Source organism: Trifolium pratense, linkage group LG5 (genome assembly GCF_020283565.1).
Source record: "Trifolium pratense cultivar HEN17-A07 linkage group LG5, ARS_RC_1.1, whole genome shotgun sequence".
In the NCBI taxonomy this organism is placed as follows: domain Eukaryota; kingdom Viridiplantae; phylum Streptophyta; class Magnoliopsida; order Fabales; family Fabaceae; genus Trifolium; species Trifolium pratense.
The window spans coordinates 48,360,109-48,383,303 of NC_060063.1; the positions used below are offsets into that span (position 1 = coordinate 48,360,109).

General features: G+C 39.9%; 4 protein-coding genes across 4 annotated transcripts in view; 3 read left to right on the forward strand and 1 right to left on the reverse strand.

Annotated features, from left to right (window-relative positions):
- The first annotated feature begins 779 nt into the window (after positions 1 to 779).
- Positions 780 to 3,044, forward strand: LOC123887559 (protein MAIN-LIKE 1-like). The gene is made up of 3 exons (XM_045936889.1): positions 780 to 1,194; positions 1,285 to 2,004; positions 2,095 to 3,044. Exons 1-3 carry the CDS (start codon positions 1,153 to 1,155, stop codon positions 2,845 to 2,847), a joined length of 1,515 nt encoding a protein of 504 aa, XP_045792845.1. The 5' UTR covers positions 780 to 1,152; the 3' UTR covers positions 2,848 to 3,044.
- A 946-nt stretch (positions 3,045 to 3,990) lies between these two features.
- Positions 3,991 to 6,477, forward strand: LOC123886826 (protein MAIN-LIKE 1-like). Its single transcript, XM_045936107.1, has 3 exons — positions 3,991 to 4,521; positions 4,600 to 5,322; positions 5,419 to 6,477. The coding sequence occupies exons 1-3, from the start codon at positions 3,991 to 3,993 to the stop codon at positions 6,205 to 6,207; spliced, it is 2,043 nt and encodes a 680-aa protein (XP_045792063.1). The 3' UTR covers positions 6,208 to 6,477.
- A 1,420-nt stretch (positions 6,478 to 7,897) lies between these two features.
- On the reverse strand, positions 7,898 to 11,817 carry LOC123882794 (PKS-NRPS hybrid synthetase cheA-like). Its single transcript, XM_045931390.1, has 3 exons — positions 11,510 to 11,817; positions 9,362 to 11,181; positions 7,898 to 9,259 (listed from the first exon to the last, which is right to left on the reverse strand). Exons 1-3 carry the CDS (start codon positions 11,541 to 11,543, stop codon positions 8,225 to 8,227), a joined length of 2,889 nt encoding a protein of 962 aa, XP_045787346.1. The 5' UTR covers positions 11,544 to 11,817; the 3' UTR covers positions 7,898 to 8,224.
- Positions 11,818 to 16,911: 5,094 nt separating this feature from the next.
- LOC123883528 overlaps positions 16,912 to 23,195 on the forward strand; it is a 37,096-nt gene continuing 30,812 nt past the window's right edge. Inside the window, exons 1-3 of the mRNA XM_045932365.1 lie at positions 16,912 to 17,091; positions 17,215 to 17,825; positions 17,925 to 18,516. Coding sequence (XP_045788321.1) covers positions 16,912 to 17,091; positions 17,215 to 17,825; positions 17,925 to 18,516 — 1,383 coding nt within the window. The remainder of the gene's footprint in view (positions 17,092 to 17,214; positions 17,826 to 17,924; positions 18,517 to 23,195) is intronic.

Here is a 23,195-nt window from a genome sequence, read left to right on the forward strand (position 1 = left end):
TTCCGTTTTTACCCTTGGGGGGTACTGCGGTTTATAAAAACCGAAGTCTTTTGACATCTTGAAACATTTCGGTAAATGCGAACCGAACGTGGTGTTGACATCGTTCGGTATCCACGAACCGAATGTAGGGTTGCTTCGGTGGATATTAACCGAAGTTTTGATTCGGTTGATATTAACCGAAGTTGTCTTACATATGAACAATTTCAGTAAGTTCGTTTTATTTTGAAAAACAAACCACAAAACTCCTCTCTTCCTTTCTTCTACACATTTGCGGCCAACTTCAACATCCAACTTCAAATCACATTTCATCAAGTAAGTTTCTTTCCTTTATTTGTCATTCTATGCATTCCTCATCACCATGACATTTCAAATTCATTTTTTGTTCTTCCGTATAAAAATTCCAAAATTTCAATATCTGATTATTGAGTTAAATTGTTGATTATGTTGTTTGAATCGTTGATTATTGGTTAGTTGTTAGATTGGTTACATACTAGCATGAATGAATGTTGCTAATTGAGTTAAATGTGAATATGAAGCTAATTGAGTTATAGTGTACTCTAAGTGTTTGTCAAAATGTACGAGTGAATATGAATGCATGTTTCCATTTGAATTATGTTTCCATTGTTGCAAGAATCATGTGTTCGATTGAATTATAAGTATTGTATTGACTGTGAATTTATTTATCTATGTATAGATATGGAAGAAAATCTACCTAGGGGTAGGCATGGAAAGGCAATCAATGCACATGCTTCCGCTCGTAGAGAGCTTGCTGAAAATCATCCGTCCAAACGAGGTCGTCGCAAAGGACCAACTCCGGGGCAAGGTACACATGATGCCGAGGCGGGTGGGTCGCATACACGTGGACGGACACGTCTAGGACAATCATTGGTGGTGCAAGATGAATTTGATGCCGACCAATTTTTAAATGCGTGTTTTGATTATGATGATCTTGGATCACCACAAGTCTCACCACAAGTCTCACCGCAACACTCACCGCAAGATGAACCGCAAGACCCACCGCAACAACCACCTCGACAACAACGGCGCAAACCAGTACGCCGAAAACCACCAAAGTGTTCACGTAATGATGATGAAGTAGGTTTTGGAGGAGGACCGACGGATTTGTCCTTGTTAACGGAGTACGATAAGCATATGGCTATTCCGATATGGTATGCAGACCCAAATGACAAAGAGGTAAACCAATTTAAAATACGACGATTATTTTATTAAAAATGTTGTGATTACGTTAGCTCGATAATTTTTTGTGTTATTTGAATTTTTCAGATTTTAGCGGTAAATTTACGTTGCATCGCCAGCGGAAAAAAAGTTATTAATATACAAAAACCGTCCCGCCGCACGGACAGATGGTTTTGGGATGTGGTTGAAGCATCGGGTTTGGAGCCGCTTACCCGGACTAATTTTAGCGTGCTTGACTACGGGCTCCTCTGGGCATTTGTTGAAAGATGGCATACGGAGACGAGTTCATTCCACATTCCATTGGGTGAGCTGGCCATCACATTGGACGATGTCCAGTGTCTGTTGCATATTCCGATCGAGGGAAAGTTTCTGAACCATGGCAAAATGTCAAGGGATGAAGCGGCTGACATGGTTAATTCATTTCTAGGAGTTGATCGGAATGTTGTTATGGGTCATTTTGCCAAAATGAACGGGCTCCATCTGAAGCATTCTGACGTGGAGGATATCTATAGTGTTAACCACGGATTAGCTGATAAAGCTGTTGCTGAAGGTAAGTCGGCGCATGAGATTAAGCTGTATAGGGACAGGTCCATACGGGCTTTCTTGCTATTTTTGGTCTGTTGTACCATATTTAGCAACAAAAGCAGTTACTACGTGGACGTAGTATACCTGCAGTATTTTCAGGATTTGTCGGCTGTCCGTGAATGGAATTGGGGTGCTGCTGCTCTGGTTCATTTGCAACATTATCTGGATGATGCGTGTTTGGTGACAGTGAATCAGATGGCTGGGTACATGTCTTTGCTTCAGGTAACATAAACGTGCGCTTACGAAAATTATTCAACATGTATGATATGTAATGTCCGTCAATATAATGAAACTTGTTTGTCATGCTTTCAGGGCTGGATAATTTCTCATTTTCCGGGACTTAGCGTGTGGGCGCAGGATCCTATCTATTCTGAGGGCATGCCTCGAAATGCAAAGTTTGTTCCCGGAGCTGGACATAGGGAACCAAGTAGCTATAGAAACAGTTTGGATAATATTCAGACGTACGACTGCGTATTCAGTCCATATGATGATCACCGACACGTCCGCCCTTTGATAAATTCATGCTGGTTTTCTGGATGGTTGAGATGTGGTAATTTGAAAGCAAAGCATTTGCCTGAACGCGTGCTTAGACAATTTAAACATGTCCAAGGCATTCCTAGAAAACCGGATTTGTCTGCGACTCCGGGGATGAGCCTATGTGAGATTGATCGTGTTTTTATGGAGGAGTTGGATTTGAGGATGATTGCTGAAGAGATGAGGGGTCAGGCTGTGGTTAGCGCATGGGACCATGAACCTGGATACATGACATGGTTTTACAAAGTGTCGCATCCAGTTATGCGACCCGTACAAGCTCCGGCGTCACCACCAAGGCCACCTAACTTAGAGGTGTTGATAGAGGCCGCGGAAGCAAGGAATGACCCTAACATGCTTCAGGTATGCCGTGGTGTTAGGGATGAGGTGGAGAGGTCACTTCGCGAAGGTGAGGCGGTGGAAGGAACTCCTGTTCATGGTACTTTGCGGAGGATTTTGAATTTGCTTAACCCTGTTTTGACGTGTCGGCGACTTAAGCGGGGTAGAGGGAGACGGTACAACACTCGAGAGTAGGCTTAGCTAATATTGTAACTCAGTTGTTGTTTAATGTAATTTTATTATTTGAATTTGTCGAATTTGGATGTAGTCTGATTCAAACAATTTGGTGTATTTGACTACGTTTAATTACCCGTTACCTTTTTTAAATTTCCGTTAACGTGATGTGTCTAATACTCAGCTATGTTATGATAGTTTATGATGTTACATAAACGTGCAAGACCCAAAAAAAAAAAAAAGATAATTTTGCAATTCATTTCGGTATCCAGTTACCGATATCTGGGTATATTTCGGTATATGGTAACCGAATATCATTTCGGTAGATGTATGCCGAAACAACCTAATTCCAGTGAACCGAAGAAAATTTCGGTATCCAGGTACCGATATATGGTAACCTTTCGGTACCTGATAACCGAATATACATTTCGGTAAATGTATGCCGATTAGATCATATTCCAATGAACGAAACAAAATTTCGGTATCCACGTACCGATATCTGGGTACATTTCGGTACCTTGTAACCGAAATAACTTTCGGTTTATTTATGCCGAATACGTCCTGTCCAGTGAACCAATGAAAATTCCGGGGACTAATTACCGAAATCTGGGTGAGATTCGGTACACAACTGCCGAAAACGCTATAGTTCGGTTCGCATGTACCGAAATTAACTAATATATTTACAAAAACTTTAAACGTTCACCATTTGCGCCAAAACGGTTTGCAACAGAGGCTAGGGCGATTTTGGAGGTTTCAATCGCAAATTTAAGGTTTCACCAGTAGAACGACAATTTCTCTCTTCTAAACATTCAATTTCTCCCTGATAATCACCAAGCTCATCTCTACAAGTAAGTTTTCAAACTCAACTCTCTCATTTTCTTGCTTTTTTTTTTATTTTTTTATTTTGATTTGTTAATGCTCGTGATTATTGTTTTGATTCCACTAAATTTGGGGTTGTATTTTAATTTAGGGTATATGATTGGACTTGTATAGGGTAATTTATTTTAGGGCATATGAATTGGATTTGTATTCTTGTTTATGTGCACCAAGTGTTTGACAAAATGCTTGTATGAGTATTGATTTATGTATAAAAATTGTTTGAATGAGTAACCGATGAATATTGATTTCGTAGATACTTATGGTGACTGTTTTCTTGTAGGAATCATGACGGACGACAAAGTTGGCCGAACAAGACGTGGCGGTGCAAGCAAAGCACATAGCTCTGCACGTAGACAGGCTGCGGTCAATGTAGATAAAATTCCAAGTCGAGCTAAAGGGAAAGCAGTTTCAACCACGATGGATGAGCCTCGACCGGAGGATGCAGAATCGCAAGACGAGAATGAAGACGTGGAAGAAAATATTTCTGAAGAAGGGGAAGAGGAAGGGGAGGAAGGGGAGGAAGGAGTGGATGAGGAAGCGGAGGAAGCGGATGAGGAAGCGGATGAAGAGGGGGATGATGATGGGGAAGAAGAAGTTGATGAGGAAGCGGAAGAGGAAATGGAGGAGGAAGAGGAGGCTGAACAACCACCACCAGAACCTAAAAAACCACGGAAAAAGGTTACGCGAGTAACACAAGGAAGGAACCCACCACGAGTAAAACCACCACCAGTTACATGTTATGATGGTGGTCCGTCTGACTTGTCTTTGTTGCCGGGATTTGGAAAACATGTTGCTGTACCGTTGTGGAAAGGAGAGGTAAGTTACGATTCATATAACACTATTTATTTTCGATGTCGATTGTTATGAAGTGTAATGAAGTGTAATGTTTTGCAGCTCCAATCCCGGTATTTGAGGGTAATGAACAACGGGAAAAAAATCAACAATTTCAAGATATGTCCGAAAGAGTACTCGTGGTTTTGGAATGTCGTTAATGCGTCCGGACTCGAAACTCTGCGGCGGACAAATTACAATCACACCGATTGGGGTCTGTTGACGGCATTTGCAGAGCGATGGCATCCTGAGACCGGAACTTTCCATCTTCCTATTGGTGAGATGACTATAACCTTGGACGACGTGTCCTCATTGCTTCATATTCCGATTACCGGAAAAATGCTCGACCACAACGGAACGTCATGTACAAAGGAAGATGGTGAAGAGATGTGCGTAGAGTATCTGAACTTCCCTATTAGTAAGTGCAAGAAAGAGTTTCAAAAAATGAAAGGAGCACATATAGGGTTTAAGGCGTTGAAGGATTTGTATCTCGATAATTTGAAGGATGCCTTGAAAGCTGAAAGGTTAAAGAAGCCTGCTGAAGATGTGGAATTCCTCAGGGAATGCACCATTAGATGCTATTTGCTCTACTTGATCGGTGCAACCATTTTCACCAACAAAAGTATGCAGTACGTGGACGTCATTTTTCTTACCTACTTGCGAGACCTCAGTTTAGTTAACACGTGGAATTGGGGTGCTTCTGGGCTGGCATATCTGTACAACTACTTGGATGCTGCAAGCCGCCCGAGATGTGGAAATCATGGTGGTTATAACTGTCTATTTCAGGTATACATACAAACTCAAAATGCGTTTTGCCTTTTAACTGAATGTCGGTTGTTATAATTAAATATTTTGCTTACCCATATCATGTGTTTTCAATAGGCCTGGATTATGGCGCATTTCAAAACTTTTGGTGGACGTTTTGTTGATGAGAGATACACCCACGACAATCCCTATGCGGCAAGATTTTTGCCTTTAAAAGGACCAAAATTTCCAGGGCAGCATAGGTCCGCATTGGATACAATGCGCATGGATGAAGTGGTGTTTTGCCCATATGAGGAGCACCGGCAAACCAGACCCTTTCAAGATATCAGTTGGTACACTGGTTGGATTATGTGTGGAAGTGCTATTATCAATCCACACTTGCCAGAACGTGTCCTCCGACAATTTGGACATGTCCAGTCTATCCCTAGGCACCCTGATGTATCTGCAAAGGCTGGTATGAATCGGTTTACGATTGCTGATGCATTTGCTTCCTACCTGACTGCCAACTATGTGACAGAGGAGATGCGAGGACCAAAAGTTGTGCGTGCATTTGATACCGTACCCGGATACATTCCATGGTTATACCGTGTTTCTCATCCGAAGATATTGCCACCGGTTGAAGCGGATCCACCAACACATGCTAACCTTGAGGAGGACAACGTGAGTGGTGAATGCGACGTGTCTGAAGTGACTAAGAAGGTTCGAGCGGATTTGAGGAAAGCGCTCGATGGTCAACTCAATTTGGCCGATGCTTTGGTGGTTATTGAAAAAGCCTACACTGATTTGGAGCCTGTAGATGCATATTTGGTGCGACGGAAGAGGAAAAGAGACTCGGGTGAAGGAACAAAGAAGAGGAAGAAGAAGAAGAAGACAACAACGGAAGATGCCGGAACAAGCAGCTTGTAGTTTTTTATTTTTTGTTTTCGCTATGTTTTATTTTTTTTTAAATCCTGCCGTGTACAATGGAACAACTTGTCCGTATAATTTCGTTTTGCTTGGGATGTATGAACATGGATTTATATTGAATGCGGTTTCCATTTAATTTGTTTTTTTATTGGATTTGGATTGGAATGTATGAATTTCATTTGAAATACGATTATATCCGAACAGGTGATTTCGCGTGGATATGATCCCACGGGTGATACATAGTTTAAAGTCATTTGTTGGGAAAAGATATATTTCGGTAAAACTTTGCCGAAACATACTAAAACAGTGAACCAGAGAAAAATTCGGGAGGATATTACCGAAATCTGGGTAATATTCGGGTTTCAGTTACCGAAATTACTAGTTCGTTGTGTGAGTGAGACATCCATTTTCCCGTTATTTTTTTTCTGTCGAGTGTTGAATTCAACAAAACACGTGAATTTAAAGATGGGTTTGGTGCACATTATGGCGGTAGGTGAGCGTTAATGAGGTGGATTGGTAGTTAGCGGAGTTAGGTGGGCTTAAATGCGGTAGGTGGGTGTTGATTCGTTTGGGCGAGCGTTTAGAAAATTTAGATGGAGCATAAAAAACGTGCAACATAAAAGCATTCATTAATTAAAAGGTCAACATCAACATAACTGAAAAATCAGCGATAACGTAAACGAAAATGCAACGACAACATAACTGAGAATTCAACATGAGTAACCAAATTTCAGTTTGTAACTACTAAGGTAGCATACAAACGTGGATACTTCGGATCAACTTCTACCCCATTGAACATGTCGTTCACATCGTCATCATTTTTCAACTCCTTCCACTCGTATTTTCGCGGTTGCTCATCATATCCACCGACATTATCACTGGCCAGGTCGATTGTCGATTCGTAATACGCAATTTTTTCTATTTTGATTTGTCTGCCGTATTTGAAGCGATACATGACTTCGATCTGGCGTTTAAGAGCTTGAATAGTCGTCAAATTGTTCGACAGGTCAACGCAGAACAACTCGTCGTTACCGCGAAACTTAACTGAAAATGCATGAGATGTCGCCCTATTGTTATTAACAGACCGATTTGAAGCACTCATTTTGCGAAATTGTTCAAACGTGTTTTTCACAACTATACACATACGGCGGTTTTATACTACATTCAATCTAATTACGGCCACATAATTTCGTCGGTGTAGTTTTAACCACAACTAAATGTCGGTGTAATCTTGACCACAAAAAAAAAAAAAAATAAAAAAATAAAAATTGTCGATCCAATCTCGACCACAAAAAGTGTCGGTGTAATCTCGACCACATATTTATATGATTTTTAACAAGTTTTCAGGCATATGCTTACATCTTTTCTACCCCCCAGTTTTCTTTTATACCCCCAGTAAACAGTTGTAAATTTAAACACATTTCGGTTCGCATTCCCCGAAGTTTATGAGTTCGGTTAATATTAACCGAAGTCTACTGTCATACCCCCTTATTTCGGTACCAATCTACCGAAAATTTCAGTGGGTCACTGGAATTTGTACGGTTCGGCAGATGTTTACCGAAAGTTTAGTTCGGTAACTATTTGCCGGAATAACAACATACTTCGGTACCAATCTACCGAAAATTTCGTTTGTTCACTGTAAATAGGCGGGTTCGGCAGATATTTACCGAAATCTGGGTATATTCCGGTACCTAGTTACCGAAATATATTTTCATGACAACCAATGATATTGTAACTCACGACCTTCCATGGAATGACATCCACGCGAAATCCACTGTTAATGCTGTTCATCCAGACACATTCATATTGGAAAAATTATTCATACAATTACACAACATCAAAATTACTTCAACCAATATCATTATATTGACACAAACAATTACACAACACCAAATCACTTCAATATATTTCATTACAAAATGGATGTCATTACATCTCGATTCATATCATTACAAAATGGATGTTCTTTACATCAAAATATATAACAACGTAAAATACATTAAAATAGGCCAAATGATCAGTCAATCACCAATGGAGTTTCTCTACTGCCTGCACCAACTATTTGGATGGGGACAACGTTCTCGGTGCTCATCATCTCCTCGAACCTATGTTGCGCAGCTATGAATGAATCTTCCCAACCCAAACTTTGTTTAGCACAATATTGCTTCCACGACTTGTTTGATTTGGGTATCGGACACCCAAGTTTAAGCTTTACCAAAACATAGTGATCCGGTAACGCGCCAAGGCAAATAACCCTTGAAGACGGGTTTGGTGACGGAATGGAACGCAATGGGAAAAAAGTTTCACAAGGGCCGTTTTGAAGTATGGAGAGCTGAACAACTACTCTATCCAATATGGTGGCCACGATATGTCCCATATCCGGCAACGTGAACCATTTATCCATCGGTGCAACACTATTCCTAATACTAGTACGTTGTCTCGTCCTCGGGGGTGGGAGTAGTGCATCACAGATATATTGGTAACGCTCCTCGCAACCAAATATAGCAACATACATATCCTTATTCAATCGCAACTCCCTGCTCATGTTGCACCGTATCAGTTCAAAATCATCTTCGTTGCCTCTCTGAGCCAATGCAACGGCACGGTAACCACAATAGCCGTCGCCGTCCACGTTGATGATATCTTCAATGAAGGGATGCATGAATTTTGGCATGTGGTTAATTCCAAAAATTTGAGATGATGAGGTTAGTGGCAATGGGTTGGACACAGTGAGCGGAGCTTCAGACACCGTAGGCATAGGGTTTGATGCGGTAGGTTGTGATGATGATGGCCTTGAGTGGGATGGAATTGACGGAGACGGCTTTGACGATTGCGACGCTTGTGTCTCCGTGAAATATTCTTCAACATGCTCCCATCGAGACTTATCTCTGCTGGTGGATCTTGTTCCACGGACCACCTTTTTCTTTTTAGCCCCTTTTGATTTTACATTTGTGTTCGGAGGCTCCACATCGGTGGTTGTAGGATACGCAATCTTGCGGAGTTGATCTCGGATCTCATTTTTCATGCTTACATCAGCTGTCCTCAATCGTTCCTAAAACAAACAAAAAAAAATATGCCATTAAAAATTAAAAACCAACGCATAATGATCGTAAAATCGTAAAATAAGTGTATTATGCCTTTAATAAACACGCACCTGAATTGCTTGCCACTCTGCCGTGCACGCATAATCGTCCTCGACGTCACCACCAACTTCTTCATCTTGGAAACAAATTATCTTCCAATGTTTGTAAACCTCATCGAGTCTAATAGGCCTATTGTGGTGCAGTTTCTTGGCAATCAAACACGCACATGGCAGCCCGTAGTTAGTCCTCATCAGACAACCACACTTCATGCTATCCATACCAGTAAACTCGACTCTTTTTGATTCAGTGTGGATGTATCTCATTGCACGTCTAGAGATTTTAAACATCAAAGTCGAGTAAAGTGTTTTCTTCCGGTATGTGTGTCCATACACAGACATGTTCTGGCCAAATTCAGTTTGCACTTGGGTGAATTGATTGCCTAACATTCTGTGGATCGATTCCCAACCCTTCACCAAATCACCGAGACCGTCGGTCAAGTAACTTTTCAAAACACCGTGTGCGCTTTCGGCTCTATTTGTCGTATGGTTGCCCATGTGCATATGCTTGTCCACCCATGCACTCACGAGCTTCTCTTTGTCGGTGTCCAAAATTGTCTCTTCAACGTATCGAACAAATTTTGGCCACCTCTCACATAACTTCCTAAAAGCCATAACATTTTCAGTATACTCGGCCTCAGTAGACGAATCTAACACATCCTCGAACGCCAAACAGACTCTTTCCCTCATGTCCGCCGCCTTGACCTTTTCCCCATCCCTCACCTTGACCAGCTCGACTGCCTTGGTCCTCACATTCTTCTTAACATGGAACCGACAAACCAACGCCGCCGCTTCTGGAAACACAGCCGGAATAGCATTCATCAAAGCTAAATCTCGATCCGTCAAGATAACCTTCGGCAAATTTGTCTCACGCCTTAACAAACAACGTAGTTGTTGCAGAGCCCATATAAAGTTGTCTTCCTTTTCGTTACTGAGCCAGGCAAAAGCAACGTTGAATGTCTTCTCGGTCGAAGTGAATCCGACTATCTCAAACAGCGGCATTTTGTACTTGCTGGTTTTGTATGTGGAGTCCATCATCAGCACAGTATGAAAAGAGTTGAATAAAGTTATGGACCTCGGATGTGCAAAGAATATATCTTGAAGATGTTCTACTCCATTTTCAACAACCGTCCGATACTTGTAGTAGTACTTGTTATCATCAAGCTTCTTGCATAAGTGTTGCATCTCAGTCATGGACGCCCTCATTTTAACTCTGTACCTATGACGAGCGTTGTACACTTGCTTTGCAGAGGTCTTGTTTTCCGGATCTCTCTCCTTTAATGTGGACAATATGTTTTTTGGAGCGACCGCATTCCTTGTCATCTCGTCCATAAATTCCTTCTCTTGCGGTTTCAAACGCCCCGCCACGAGATGCCCTTCAAGCCCTTTGTCCAACTCGTGGTTATGCATACCGTTGACAACAGTCAAACGCCATAGTTTTGTTGCCTTGTTGTAATACCCACGGAGTCGGAAAGGACATTCGCATTTTCTTGTTCCGGAGGTATCGGATTTCAACTTCTTCTTGGCTGGAACATACTTCCCACTACGTTCACACTCTAACACCAATTGAGCCTTTCTCTTCTCGCCCGAATCGGATCGCCTAACTATAATTGCGAACCTTAAACTTTGCGACACGCTTCGAGCCCATTTGATCAACTCATCTCTGTCGTTCTCTTCCCTATCAGTCGCAAAATGAGACGATGTGTCAATTTCTATCGGCTGCGGCACATTAGGAGGACTTCTTGGTTGACCAGCTGGAACAATGCCCGTTGCAAAAAGGCCAAGCACAACAGGTCGCCTAACTTCGACAACTTCGTTAATTTCGCCTTCCGTAACTACAGCATACGCAAATGAAAAAACAATCAATCAACCACACATAATATTTACAATCCTATTACAACACTAATTAAACACATAGGACACTATGAAGTCAATATGAAGCCAAAATAAAGCCAAGTCAATATGAAGTACAGTTTATAAGTCAATATAAAGTCAAGTCAAGCCAAGCCTAAGTCTAACGCAGAGGATCAACATTTCGGTTCGTATAAACCGAAGGTCACATAACCTGACTTCGGTTTATATTCCCCGAAGGATTACTGTCAGAAACCTTGCGAGAACAGAGTCTATGATAGCAAGAAAAAACGAATTTAAATCGGTGGTTACCTGAGTTTTGTGCTTTGGTGCGTGTTGAATCCATTAGATGATGCTTCAATCTCGATTTCAAGCCTCAAATGCGTCAAAAGTTGATCTTCTTTCCGTAAGCTTTTCAAATTCTCGTTTTGTGAATAATAAGAACTGACAGCAGAGTATTTATATATAGAAACACTTCGGTTAACATTAACCGAAGTAATTCAGCGAGTGGTTTATATAAACCGAAGTCCATGGCCTGCGGTTCGTAAAAACCGAAGTCTATGGCCTGCGGTTCGTAAAAACCGAAGTCTCTTGACAAAATTTTTTTATACCGCAAAGGGCAAAATGGGATTTTCGGGGGGTATAAAAGAAATGGGGGGGGTCGGGAGAGAAAACTTCCCATGACCATAGTATTGTACTATAGTGGGTCCTCACCGAATTGTTTCTAAAGGAACAAATTAATTTTTTGTTTTTGAATAATTTATGACTGTTGGACCTGAGTCTTAAAGCCCCCCAACCCCAATCATTTGAGTGGAATGGGGCTAAGGAGAGCCAGGAAGACAAGGTGTGTGCGCAAGTACAACCACCATTGGAGGAAGATGAAATTCTTGAGCACTTTCTAGAATTGGGATGAAGAACACATAGTTAGAGTTTTTATTGAATATATGAATCTTAATAACATATCAAATGATTTTTCAATTTTTTTTTAAAAAAATTATTGATGATCTATATGATATAAATTTTCAATCGAATGGTGAATTTTGTAAAATTTATGTTGGTTATAATGTTATTCATTATTTGTGCATCATGCACCACATAAACCACTCTTTCATGTTAGACATTGTCGTAAATCATTATTGTACATTTTCAAATTCAAACATTGTTGTTTTTCTACACCAATTTATATGATTTTCTCTATAATTAGTGTTAATTTGGAAGAAGAAAGGAAAATCAATGTATAAAAATAACTATTTTTATATATAATTAATGTTATTTATATTTTAAATAGATGGTGACATTTAAAAAAAAATAAAAATTTGACTTCTTTCTATTAGAGTCCATTTTAAAAATTAGAATAGAGCCTCCAAATTACTAGTATTTGGTATGGCCCTCCCCCACCTATTAATATTTGAACATCAGCTTCTTTCTTAATCTTTAGGTGATTATCTTGTTCGGCTAGTTGAAGTAAAACTCCTATTATGTTTGAAGCTTGAGTTTTAACTGTACCTACCACCTAGGATTTTTTTGGAGAAAACTTCTATCTGTCTATGTTCTTTATTTTTTATTTTTTATTATTGGAGGGGTGATTTTTCATATATAATTGATGTAAATAAGTGGTTTTCACATAGAAAAAAAATTCTTTTGTAGTCCATGTGAGCTTAGTTCAGTTGGTAGGGACATCACACTATATTGCAGGAGCCGGGGTTCGAATCTTGAACACTCAACTTATTCACCTTTGAAATTCTGGCAGGCTGGCGGAAAGATGCTGTGAAAGATGCTACAGCATCTCGTACCAATACAGAACATAATAGACAAGTTAAAAATAAATTAAGTGCAGGAAGATAAATAACACAGGTTATTTGTTAACCCAGTTCGGTGCAACGTCACCTAATCTGGGGGGATACCAATCCAGGAAGGAAATCCACTATGATAATATTAGTTTGAAGCCCTCAGCAAACGCCCCGGTTTACGACTTCGCGCCTAATCACTACCCATGCTAATTTCTACCTAGGAACTCATAGATATAAGAACATCTGCTCACTCCCCCTCAACCTTACAACCAGTAAGGATTTCAATAACAACAGAATGGAGACAATCTCCTAGACAACGATGAAGACACACTTCAATGACAAATACCTAGCCAACACCCTTGACTAAGTTCACAATTTGGAGTTGCTTACAAGCTTCCTCCAAGTACAATACTCAACTCATTACCTACAGGTTTCTGAGTGAGGACATAGTGACTATCTCACAACCCGAGTGGTTCACTTACACCAATTCTCCTAGAGAGTGGCTCAAAGACACGAAACCCTAAAAGACTACATCTTTGATATTTGTTTATGATTCGATTTCGGTCAACAAATTAGGTTATGCATCTTTCTTTAAATAGACAAAGCTTCGTGGATTTGGGCTTCAAAGCTACTTCTTCTCCAAGAAACTTTCAGTGGATATATTTCAAAATTAAATCTTCCACAAATATATTTGCATCAAATATTTTTGTTGTCCATAAATATATTTTTTTGTAACAACCTCCTTGAAGCACAGAAATATATTTGCATCAAATATATTTGACAGTTGGAAAAACGATGGCCACCTCACAAAGATTTTCTTCAAATAATTCTTCAAGAAAAGATTCACTCCAAAAAAATATTTGATGCATTCCAAAAATATTAAACATATTTTTGGACCGAATAAAACAAACAAATCGTCTTAGGTAACTTGCAGTGGAATGAACGTCTTGGCTTGTTAGATAAGCACGAAATTATATCTGAAACAATTCTTCCAAAGATATGATATAAAAATTAGGCGCGCTTCAGGTCAGCATTAATGTTGTACTCACATGCTACAACATTTGGTCCAACATTTGGCTAAAAGTTGTTTTTGCAAAACGTAGCCAACATACAAAAACCCAACAACCTTGAAGGTGAAATTTCTAGCCATTAGGCTACTTGGCCAAAAAAAGAAATCTTTTGTATTTTTTTGTGATTTTTTTTTTAAACATTAGCGTGCACAGGCATCACATGATAACTATGACATCCCAACTATGTTGGCACCCTATAATCATCACCTATCATTTGCAGCACCCTAATAAATTTATTAAAAAGAAAGAAGAAAAAATACAAACTTGGGGGGACTAGACCAAAACCCAAGGAAACAATAATATAGGGAACCTGCCACTGCCTCATTAAAAACCTTTCCTGGAAAATCCCAAGGGATAAAACCAAGGATAAGGGAAAAAGAGTGCGGTGGATTTAATGAAATCTAAAAGACGGAAGACCCATTAAATTATTAATATAATCTCCCTGAACACTAAGCGGAACACTATCCCACCAGAAAAAACCATTAACATGATGCCTAAAGCAGTCATTTTATCTGCACAACAGTTCCCTTCACGATAAATGTGAGTGACTTTAAAATGCATGGTTTTAGTCAACTTCAAGCAATTGAACCATCTATTACGGAGCTTCAGAGGAACAATGAGGGAGGACTTAAAAGCTAAATTAACCAAATGTGAATCAGATTCAAGCCAAAGATTGTTCCACCCTTTTAAATGAGCGATCTCGATAGCATTCATAACACCTATAAGTTCAGCATGGAGGGCGTAAGAGTTTCCAATATTAATGGAAAACCTCCAAGAAAAGTAGCATTGTAATCTCTAAAAAGACCCCCACAAGAAGCAAGACCAGGGCTACCCAGCGCGGAACCATCTGTGTTGCATTTAACCCAATTATAAAGCGGGGGATGCCACCATACTTCTTTAATGACAGGTGCTTTGGGATGATGGACACTGACATTAAAAGCTTTCAAAATGACGAATTCCTGCATAGAAATGAAAGAAACTTTTTTAGATAAATTGCCAGATAAAGAAACAATGAAAGAAGCTTTTTTGTGATTTATTAACTTGAATGTTGTGAGTATGTTCATAGATTCATCCTTAACGTTTTTAAGGATGTTGAATATGCAGTTGTATTCGGTGTATTATGTACATTTGAATGAATGATTTTTTTTTTGTTGATAGACGAAATGACAAAATCATTGAAAACTCACACACACACACAAAGTAGAGAGATTGGGGTTCGAACCCGATCGTAGCGTCTGTCACTAGCAATTTTGGTATTTTTGTCTGTTGAGGTAGAATTTATAGACGATATCATTTTATTTTATTTTAAAAACTGTACCTTTACTGTTCACGAGTCTTTTCCAACGTGTTTGTTATGTGGTTTAAGAGTTAAACATTTCACATCATCTTTTAAAATTTTACAATGCTTTGTCGAATGGAAGAATATATAGTCTAAATTAGTTGTAGCACTCCAAAATAATCTTTAACTTTAGAGCAAGAATTTGCAAAGTCATAAAGTGTCAAGTTAAGACTATGTTGAGACTTGAATTGTTATTTTAATATATTAATTAATAACTATAATTTTTTATTCATATGTGAGTGTTGGACATAAATTTGGTATTTATCAATTAAATATAATTGGTGGGTCCAATATTTATTTTGGAGGTTATATTATCAAAATAAAACTTTCAAAGTTGGTGTCGAGAACTCCCTATGTCGAAGCAGAAAAGCGTTTCGAGAGCTGTAGAGGATGCGTATAGTTTTGGTTTTACCAGGAGGCTATCGAAGGCGCAAAATCGAATCGAGAGATAGTTGGGCCAAGCCCAAAAAAGAAACAACGAACGGCCCAAAAGATCTTGGCGCGCGCTGAAGGAATGAAAGATGAAAGTGGAGAACGTGGTCGACGTGGCAAATGGAGGAGCGTCCAGATGATCGAAGAACAGTTACCACTTTGTAGTAGTATTTATAGTAGTTTTTCATTCAGAACAAGGGTCACAAAATTTATACAAACATTCTCTCTAAAAATTCTAAGTACTCAGCGATCGAACGAACGGAATTCGAAGGAGAAATGTATGTTTTGTGAACCATCTTTATTTGTAATTGTTTTTCATTCAATGCAATGCAATTTGTTTTCCAGTAATTTTTCCTAAGTCTGAATCCAGATACTTGCTTGAGAAACTGCTACTTCGAGGCGATTCGAATTAGTTTCTCTTGTGTGCTTTAAAATATTTTAATTCCTAAGTGTTTGTTTCCTTATTCAAACGAACATTCAAACAGTTTTCTTGAAGCGAATAAACACAAAATTGTCCTGAGATTTACTAGTTGGTCTCGCGAGTTTAAATACTTAAACTAGCGGTTGTTTACCAAATTCCAACGTAAACAAATTGGCACGCCCAGTGGGACTGGTTTTGTGTTTGTTAAAGTCGTGTTTATTTTTATATTGTGGAATAAAAAACTTGTTACTTGCATATAACTCATGATAAGTTAGGTTATGGTTAAAACTACTCAGAGATCTAATCCTAGTAAAACTCCAAGTTCTAGTGCGATGAGTAGCGAAGCAAGTTCGAGTGGTGGAGTCGATCCACCTCCACAAAGTGTGGTAACATCTGAGTTAGTGAATGTTCCAATATTCTCCAGTCCAACCATTTCGACTGTGCATGATGTTATTCCAACTTTGCCAATTCCAACTATGGCAATTCCGTCCGTAACTGCTAGTTTTGGACGTTCGAAACCACCGTCAGGTCAGGGTTTTATGTATGGGCCTCCCCCTACACTTGGTTTAGGGATGCCAAGTTTCGAATCTGATAGGTATACTTCGTCAAGGGTAACTCCTACACCCTTAACAACTGCATCTGTGTTGTCTTTGAGACAACAAATGGATGAGAGCAACCATGAAATGGTTAATCTTTTAACACAACAAATGGGTACTGTGTTTAATCCATTAATTCAGAATACCAACGAGAGTTATCAAATGTTGGCATTTCAAATGAGTCGAATTGCAGATTTTTTTGGGACACCCCCACCACCTCCTAGAGTAAATCCCATTACTCCACAAGTAATACTACCTGCAATGTCTTCGACTCCAGTGCAGCAAAGGCCAACCTATGTGGCTACTGAAACAGTTCCTAACCCAACACCTACACCAGTTGTACAAGAGGAAACTTATTATCCTCACGAGGTTAATCAAATGCCTCAATTAGTAAATCAAAACCCTCCTGTTATGAACCCAAATCCACAAGTGGTACATCAGAACCCTCCAGTGGTAATGGTTAGGAGGAACCAGGATCCTGATGAGGTAGTGCGAGAGGTGCAAAACAATAATTTGCTTGGCCAACACAATTTGGCTAACATGGTCGAAACGATTTTGGCCCAGAACGGCCTAAACACGGGTTGTCGAAGGCCAAACTTTGTCTCTGCCTTCACTGAATATGTGCTGCAAACCGAGTTACCAAGAGGTTGGAAAGTCCCAAAATACACTAAGTTTGCTGGGGATACTAATGAATCAACCGTAGAACATATTGCCAGGTATCTAGCTGAGTCTGGGAATTTGGCGAATAATGAAAATTTGCGAATGAAGTATTTTCCTAATTCGCTTACCAAGAATGCATTTACTTGGTTTACAACTTTGCCTCCCAATTCGATCAATAGTTGGGCCCAATTGGAAAGGATTTTCCACGAGCAATTTTATATGGGCCAAACCAAGATAAGTCTGAAAGAGTTAGCCAGTGTAAAAAGAAAAAACCAAGAGTCAATTGATGACTATTTAAATAGGTTTCGTTTGCTGAAATCCAGGTGCTTTACTCAAGTGCCTGAACACGAGCTAGTGGAAATGGCTGCTGGTGGGTTAGATTATTCAATTCGAAAGAAATTAGATACCCAATACCTTCGAGACATGTCACAGTTGGCTGACAGAGTGAGACAAATCGAAAGGTTAAAAGCTGAAAAAGTTAGAAATTCTAAGTTTCAGAAAAAGAAAGAAATAGGTTTTGTTGATTCCTATGATAATGAAATCGATTATGAAATGAGTGATGAATACTTAGATTTCGATGATAGTGATATTAATGTGGCTGAATTAAAGCCTGGGCCTCCTTACACTTGCAAATTGTTGAGGCCGTCGAATGGAAAAAATCCTATCGAACCAAAAAATGATAAGTTTGTTACAAAGACTTATACTTTCGACATTACTAAATGTGATGAGATTTTTGATTTATTGGTGACTGACGGCCAAATTATTGTGCCAAAAGATATGAAAATACCACCAATAGAACAAAGAAAGAAAAGAGGTTATTGTAAGTTTCATAATTATTTGGGACATAAAACTTATCAATGTGTTGTTTTCAGGGATTTGGTGCAAAAAGCGCTGAATGAAGGAAGGCTGAAGTATGCTGATAAGGCAAAGCCTCCAATGAAGGTAGATTCAGATCCCTTGCCACCTGCAGACGCTACCTATGTCGAAGTCTATGACTGCAACATGGTTGAAGTGATAGACGTTGCTGCTCCAATCAAGGCTGTGCCTGAAGAGGAGTATGAAAAGAGGGTACGTGAGGTGTACCCCAATGCTGAGGAAGAATTGGTGGACTTCCTAAATAGGTGCAAGCTGAAGAATGCTGAAGTGATGCTTTGCCCTAGATGCAGTGCTGTGTGCGACAAAGAGGCTACTGCAGGCCTTCAAGGTGTTGTACCTTATGCTGAAAACAAGAGAAAATGGCCAAAATCTAGGCCAAATCAGAAAGCTTGGCCTTACAAAGGGGCCAACTGGGGAAAGCCTATTACTAAAGGCCTTTCGATCCAGCAAAGGCTAGGCCCCCAAAACACTTTCAAACCATCTGGGAGAGCACCTGTTAACCAATGGGTGAGTGGACAGTACGTCACTTTCAATCGAAGGATGATGGAAAATGGAAGCTCTAGCAATGTTAATGTGAACATTGTATCTGAGCCCAAGGGTTCAAAAGTGGTAGCTGGGAAGGAAAAAGTGAATGCTGCCACTGAAGTCAACAAATACTCTTATAGGAATAACTATAAGGGAAAAAATCCTATGACCCGCACTCAGTGGCGAAGGTTCCAGAGGAAACAAAAGTTGACAACAAAAGAGGCTGAGGCTGGGGGCAAAGCTGTAGCAACCCAGAAGGCTGAAAAGGTTGAAATGGCCAAGAGGCCAGTAAAGGAGAGGCTTTCCATAATATTGGAAGAGCCAATAGCTGAAAATGCCCAAGGAGGGGCAGAAGATGTGGATGACATGGAGGATGATGATCTCCTGGATGAGGGGTCTGATTTTGATGTCATGGTCAATGTGGTGTCCATTCTGCCACTGGAATATGATGTGCCTACTGAAGTCAATGAGCTGGAAGAGGACTTCGAGGCCCTCAATTTGGCTGATCATAAGCCAATGTGTTATTATGTTATGCAAAATGGTTGTGTCGAAGAGCAAAAAGCTGTCTTCGAAAAGCCAGATCTGGGAATGCAGAACCACTTGAAGGCTTTGTTCATTAGGGCAAAAGTCAATAATGTGGGAATCAATAAAGTCTTAGTGGATGGAGGAGCTGTGGTGAACATCATGCCTCACTTCATGTTGAAGAAATTAGGTCTCTATGACACAGACCTTCATTCCCACAATGTGGTGTTGGCCAACTATGAAGGAAAAACTGGTCATTCCCTGGGGGCAGTGCAGTTGGAAGTTTGTGTTGGTAGTACAGTTCGGAAGACCTTGTTTATGGTCATAGCTGCCAAACCTAATTACAATCTGTTATTAGGTAGAGAATGGATACATGGTGTTGGAGCTGTTCCCTCAACCATGCACCAAAGGTTAATCATCTGGAGAGAAGATGGTTTAGTCGAGAATGTAGAAGCAGATCAAAGTGCATATGTTTCAGAGACAGGCACTGTGACTTTACAGAATTTCGACAAAAACCTGGCCTCGATTGCTCCTTGTGGTGAGCAAGATGCTGCCTTCGATCCAAATGAAGTGGTATCAAAAAATGTATACCACTCAGTTAAGTTACATCCAACCCATGGTTTTTGTTGGGAGAGGGAAGACATAGAGAAACCCTTGTGTGAGGATGCATACCCACCAGTGTCTGGATGGGTCAACCATGATGAGTTTGATGATTGAGTCCCCAGCATGGGATCGAATTACGGCTTACGCAGCCGAGAATAGAATCAAAATGGCTCTTGAGGCCATTAATGTTCAAGAAAATATGGCTGTCGAAGCCAATGATGACTTAAGGAACGAACTGGCCTTGGAGGCTAGTGAAGTAAATGATGGGAAGAAGCAAAGGTTAGATTGCATCTATGATGATGAGCCTTTGGGTTTTGAGAAAGATCCACATAGTTCGATTCAGAGAATGCAAGCCCAAGACCCTTTGCAGGAGGTTGATATTGGAGATGGCTCTGTTAAAAGGCCAACTTACATTAGTGCCAATATAGACCCAACCTTAAGAGAAAAAATGGTCGAGTTGCTTAAGAAATACAGAGATTGCTTTGCATGGGACTATAACGAAATGCCTGGGTTAAGCAGAAATCTTGTGGAGCATAGGCTACCCCTTCGACCAGATAAGAAACCTGTAAAGCAGCTTCCAAGGAGGTTTGCACCAGAAATCATGACAAAGATCAAAGCAGAAATTGAAAGGTTGCTCAAATGCAAGTTCATTCGAACAACCAGGTATGTGGAATGGTTAGCTAACATTGTTCCTGTTATTAAGAAAAATGGATCACTTAGGGTTTGCATAGACTTTAGAGACTTGAATAATGCTACACCTAAGGATGAATATTCCATGCCTGTAGCCGAAATGTTAGTTGATTCAGCAGCAGGGCATGAATATTTGAGTATGTTAGATGGCTATTCAGGTTATAATCAAATCTTTATTGATGAAGATGATGTGCCAAAAACCGCATTTCGTTGCCCTGGTGCTTTAGGCACCTATGAGTGGGTGGTGATGCCTTTTGGATTGAAAAATGCTGGAGCAACATACCAAAGAGCTATGAATTTAATTTTTCATGATTTTATCGAAATATTTATGCAGGTTTATATTGATGATATTGTTGTGAAATCCGCTTCCCAGGATGAACATATCGAACATCTTAAAAAATCGTTCGAAAGAATGAGAAAATGTGGATTAAAAATGAATCCACTGAAATGTGCTTTTTGTGTGCATGCAGGAGATTTCCTTGGCTTTGTTGTGCATAAGAAGGGCATAGAAATTAACCAAAATAAGACAAAGGCTATCATGGAGACAGAACCTCCAGGAACGAAGAAACAGCTTCAATCTTTGCTAGGAAAGGTCAATTTCTTGAGAAGGTTTATATCAAACCTAAGTGGTAAAGCTCAACCTTTTTCTCCACTGCTGAGGCTCAAGAAAGGTGATGTATTTGAATGGGGAATGGAACAACAAAAGGCATTTGATGATATTAAGGCATACTTGTCGAAGCCTCCAACTTTAATGCCTCCTATTCGAAACAAAGCAATGAAGTTGTACATCGCAGCATCAGATTCGACTATTGGAAGCATGCTCGCACAAGAGGATGAAAATGGCGTAGAAAAGGCTATTTACTATCTAAGTAGAATCTTGAATGATGCTGAGACTAGATATAGTCCAATTGAAAAGCTTTGTCTATGTTTGTATTTCTCTTGTACCAAACTTAAGCAATATATCAAACCAGTTCATGTTTATGTTTATTCTCATTTTGACATCATTAAGCATATGTTGTTAAAACCAATTTTGCATAGTCGAATTGGGAAATGGGCTTTAGCTTTAACTGAATATTCATTGACTTACCAACCCCTGAGGGCTGTAAAGGGTCAAGTAGTGGCTGATTTTCTTGTTGACCACTCGGTGACTGAGACCTCAATAACATATGTAGAACATGAACCTTGGATGTTGTACTTCGATGGCTCGAAGCACAAACATGGTACAGGAGTTGGAATCTTAATCATTTCTCCTTTAAAGATTCCAACAAAATTTAAGTACAAGATTAATGGAACATGCTCCAATAATGAAGCCGAGTACGAGGCTTTAATTGTAGGTCTAAAAATTATTTTGGACTTGGGGGCAAAACATGTTAAAATCAGAGGAGATTCTGAGTTAGTAATAAAACAATTGACAAAGGAATACAAATGCATTCAAGAACATTTGATGAAATACTTTGTCATTGCCTTCTCGTTACTAAAACGGTTTGATTCGTGCGACATTCAACACGTGCCTCGGATCGAAAACCAAGAAGCAAATGACTTAGCCCAAATAGCTTCTGGTTATAAGGTAACGGGAAAAAAATTAGATGAGATAGTTGAAATTAAAGAAAAACTAATCTCATGTGAGGTAATACCCTATCAGCTGGGGGCAAATGAGCCAAATGGCGAAAGGGAGTCCGAAATGGCTGATGCACATTTTGATGAAGTAATGACTGAAGTCTTTGTGATTGACAATTTGGCTGACACGGATTGGAGACAACCCATTGTTAAATACATAGAAAATCCAACAGGTACAGCCGATAGGAAGGTTAAGTATAGAGCCTTGAATTACACAATCATGGGAAATGAACTATTTAAGAAGACTCCTGAAGGGGTTTTGTTGAAATGCCTAAATGAAAACGAAGCGTATGTAGCAGTTTCAAATGCCCATAGTGGAGCCTGTGGTGCCCATCAAGCAGGCCACAAGATGAAATGGCTTTTGTTTCGACAGGGTTTGTATTGGCCTTCCATGCTTAAGGACTGCATAGAATATGCGAAAGGTTGTCAAGAGTGTCAAAAACACGCGGGGATACAACACGTCCCTGCCAGTGAGTTGCATTCGATTATCAAACCTTGGCCTTTTAGAGGCTGGGCTTTAGATTTAATTGGTGAGATAAGGCCCGCGTCATCCAAGAACCAACGTTATATACTAGTTGGGATTGATTATTTTACCAAATGGATAGAGGCTGTTGCCCTGACAAATGTGGATCAGGAGACAGTGATCAATTTTATCCAAGACCATATTATTTATAGGTTTGGGCTTCCTGAGACGATCACTACAGACCAAGGAACGGTGTTCGTTGGTCGAAAGATGCAAGATTTTGCTGAACAATTGGGTTTTAAGCTAATGACTTCGACGCCTTACTATGCTCAAGCAAATGGCCAAGTTGAAGCAGCCAACAAGGTTATAATTAGTTTAATTAAGAAGCACGTTG

Coding starts and splice junctions, on each gene's coding strand:
- LOC123882794 (XM_045931390.1), bottom strand. CDS start 11,543: ATGGATTCAACACGCACCAAAGCACAAAACTCAG. Junction 11,182..11,509: donor CACCAAAGCACAAAACTCAG/GTAACCACCGAT, acceptor CGTATGCTGTAG/TTACGGAAGGCGAAATTAAC. Junction 9,260..9,361: donor CAGAGTGGCAAGCAATTCAG/GTGCGTGTTTAT, acceptor TGTTTGTTTTAG/GAACGATTGAGGACAGCTGA.
- LOC123887559 (XM_045936889.1), top strand. CDS start 1,153: ATGGCTATTCCGATATGGTATGCAGACCCAAATGACAAAGAG. Junction 1,195..1,284: donor CAGACCCAAATGACAAAGAG/GTAAACCAATTT, acceptor TGAATTTTTCAG/ATTTTAGCGGTAAATTTACG. Junction 2,005..2,094: donor GGTACATGTCTTTGCTTCAG/GTAACATAAACG, acceptor TCATGCTTTCAG/GGCTGGATAATTTCTCATTT.
- LOC123886826 (XM_045936107.1), top strand. CDS start 3,991: ATGACGGACGACAAAGTTGGCCGAACAAGACGTGGCGGTGCAAGCAAA. Junction 4,522..4,599: donor TACCGTTGTGGAAAGGAGAG/GTAAGTTACGAT, acceptor AATGTTTTGCAG/CTCCAATCCCGGTATTTGAG. Junction 5,323..5,418: donor GTTATAACTGTCTATTTCAG/GTATACATACAA, acceptor TGTTTTCAATAG/GCCTGGATTATGGCGCATTT.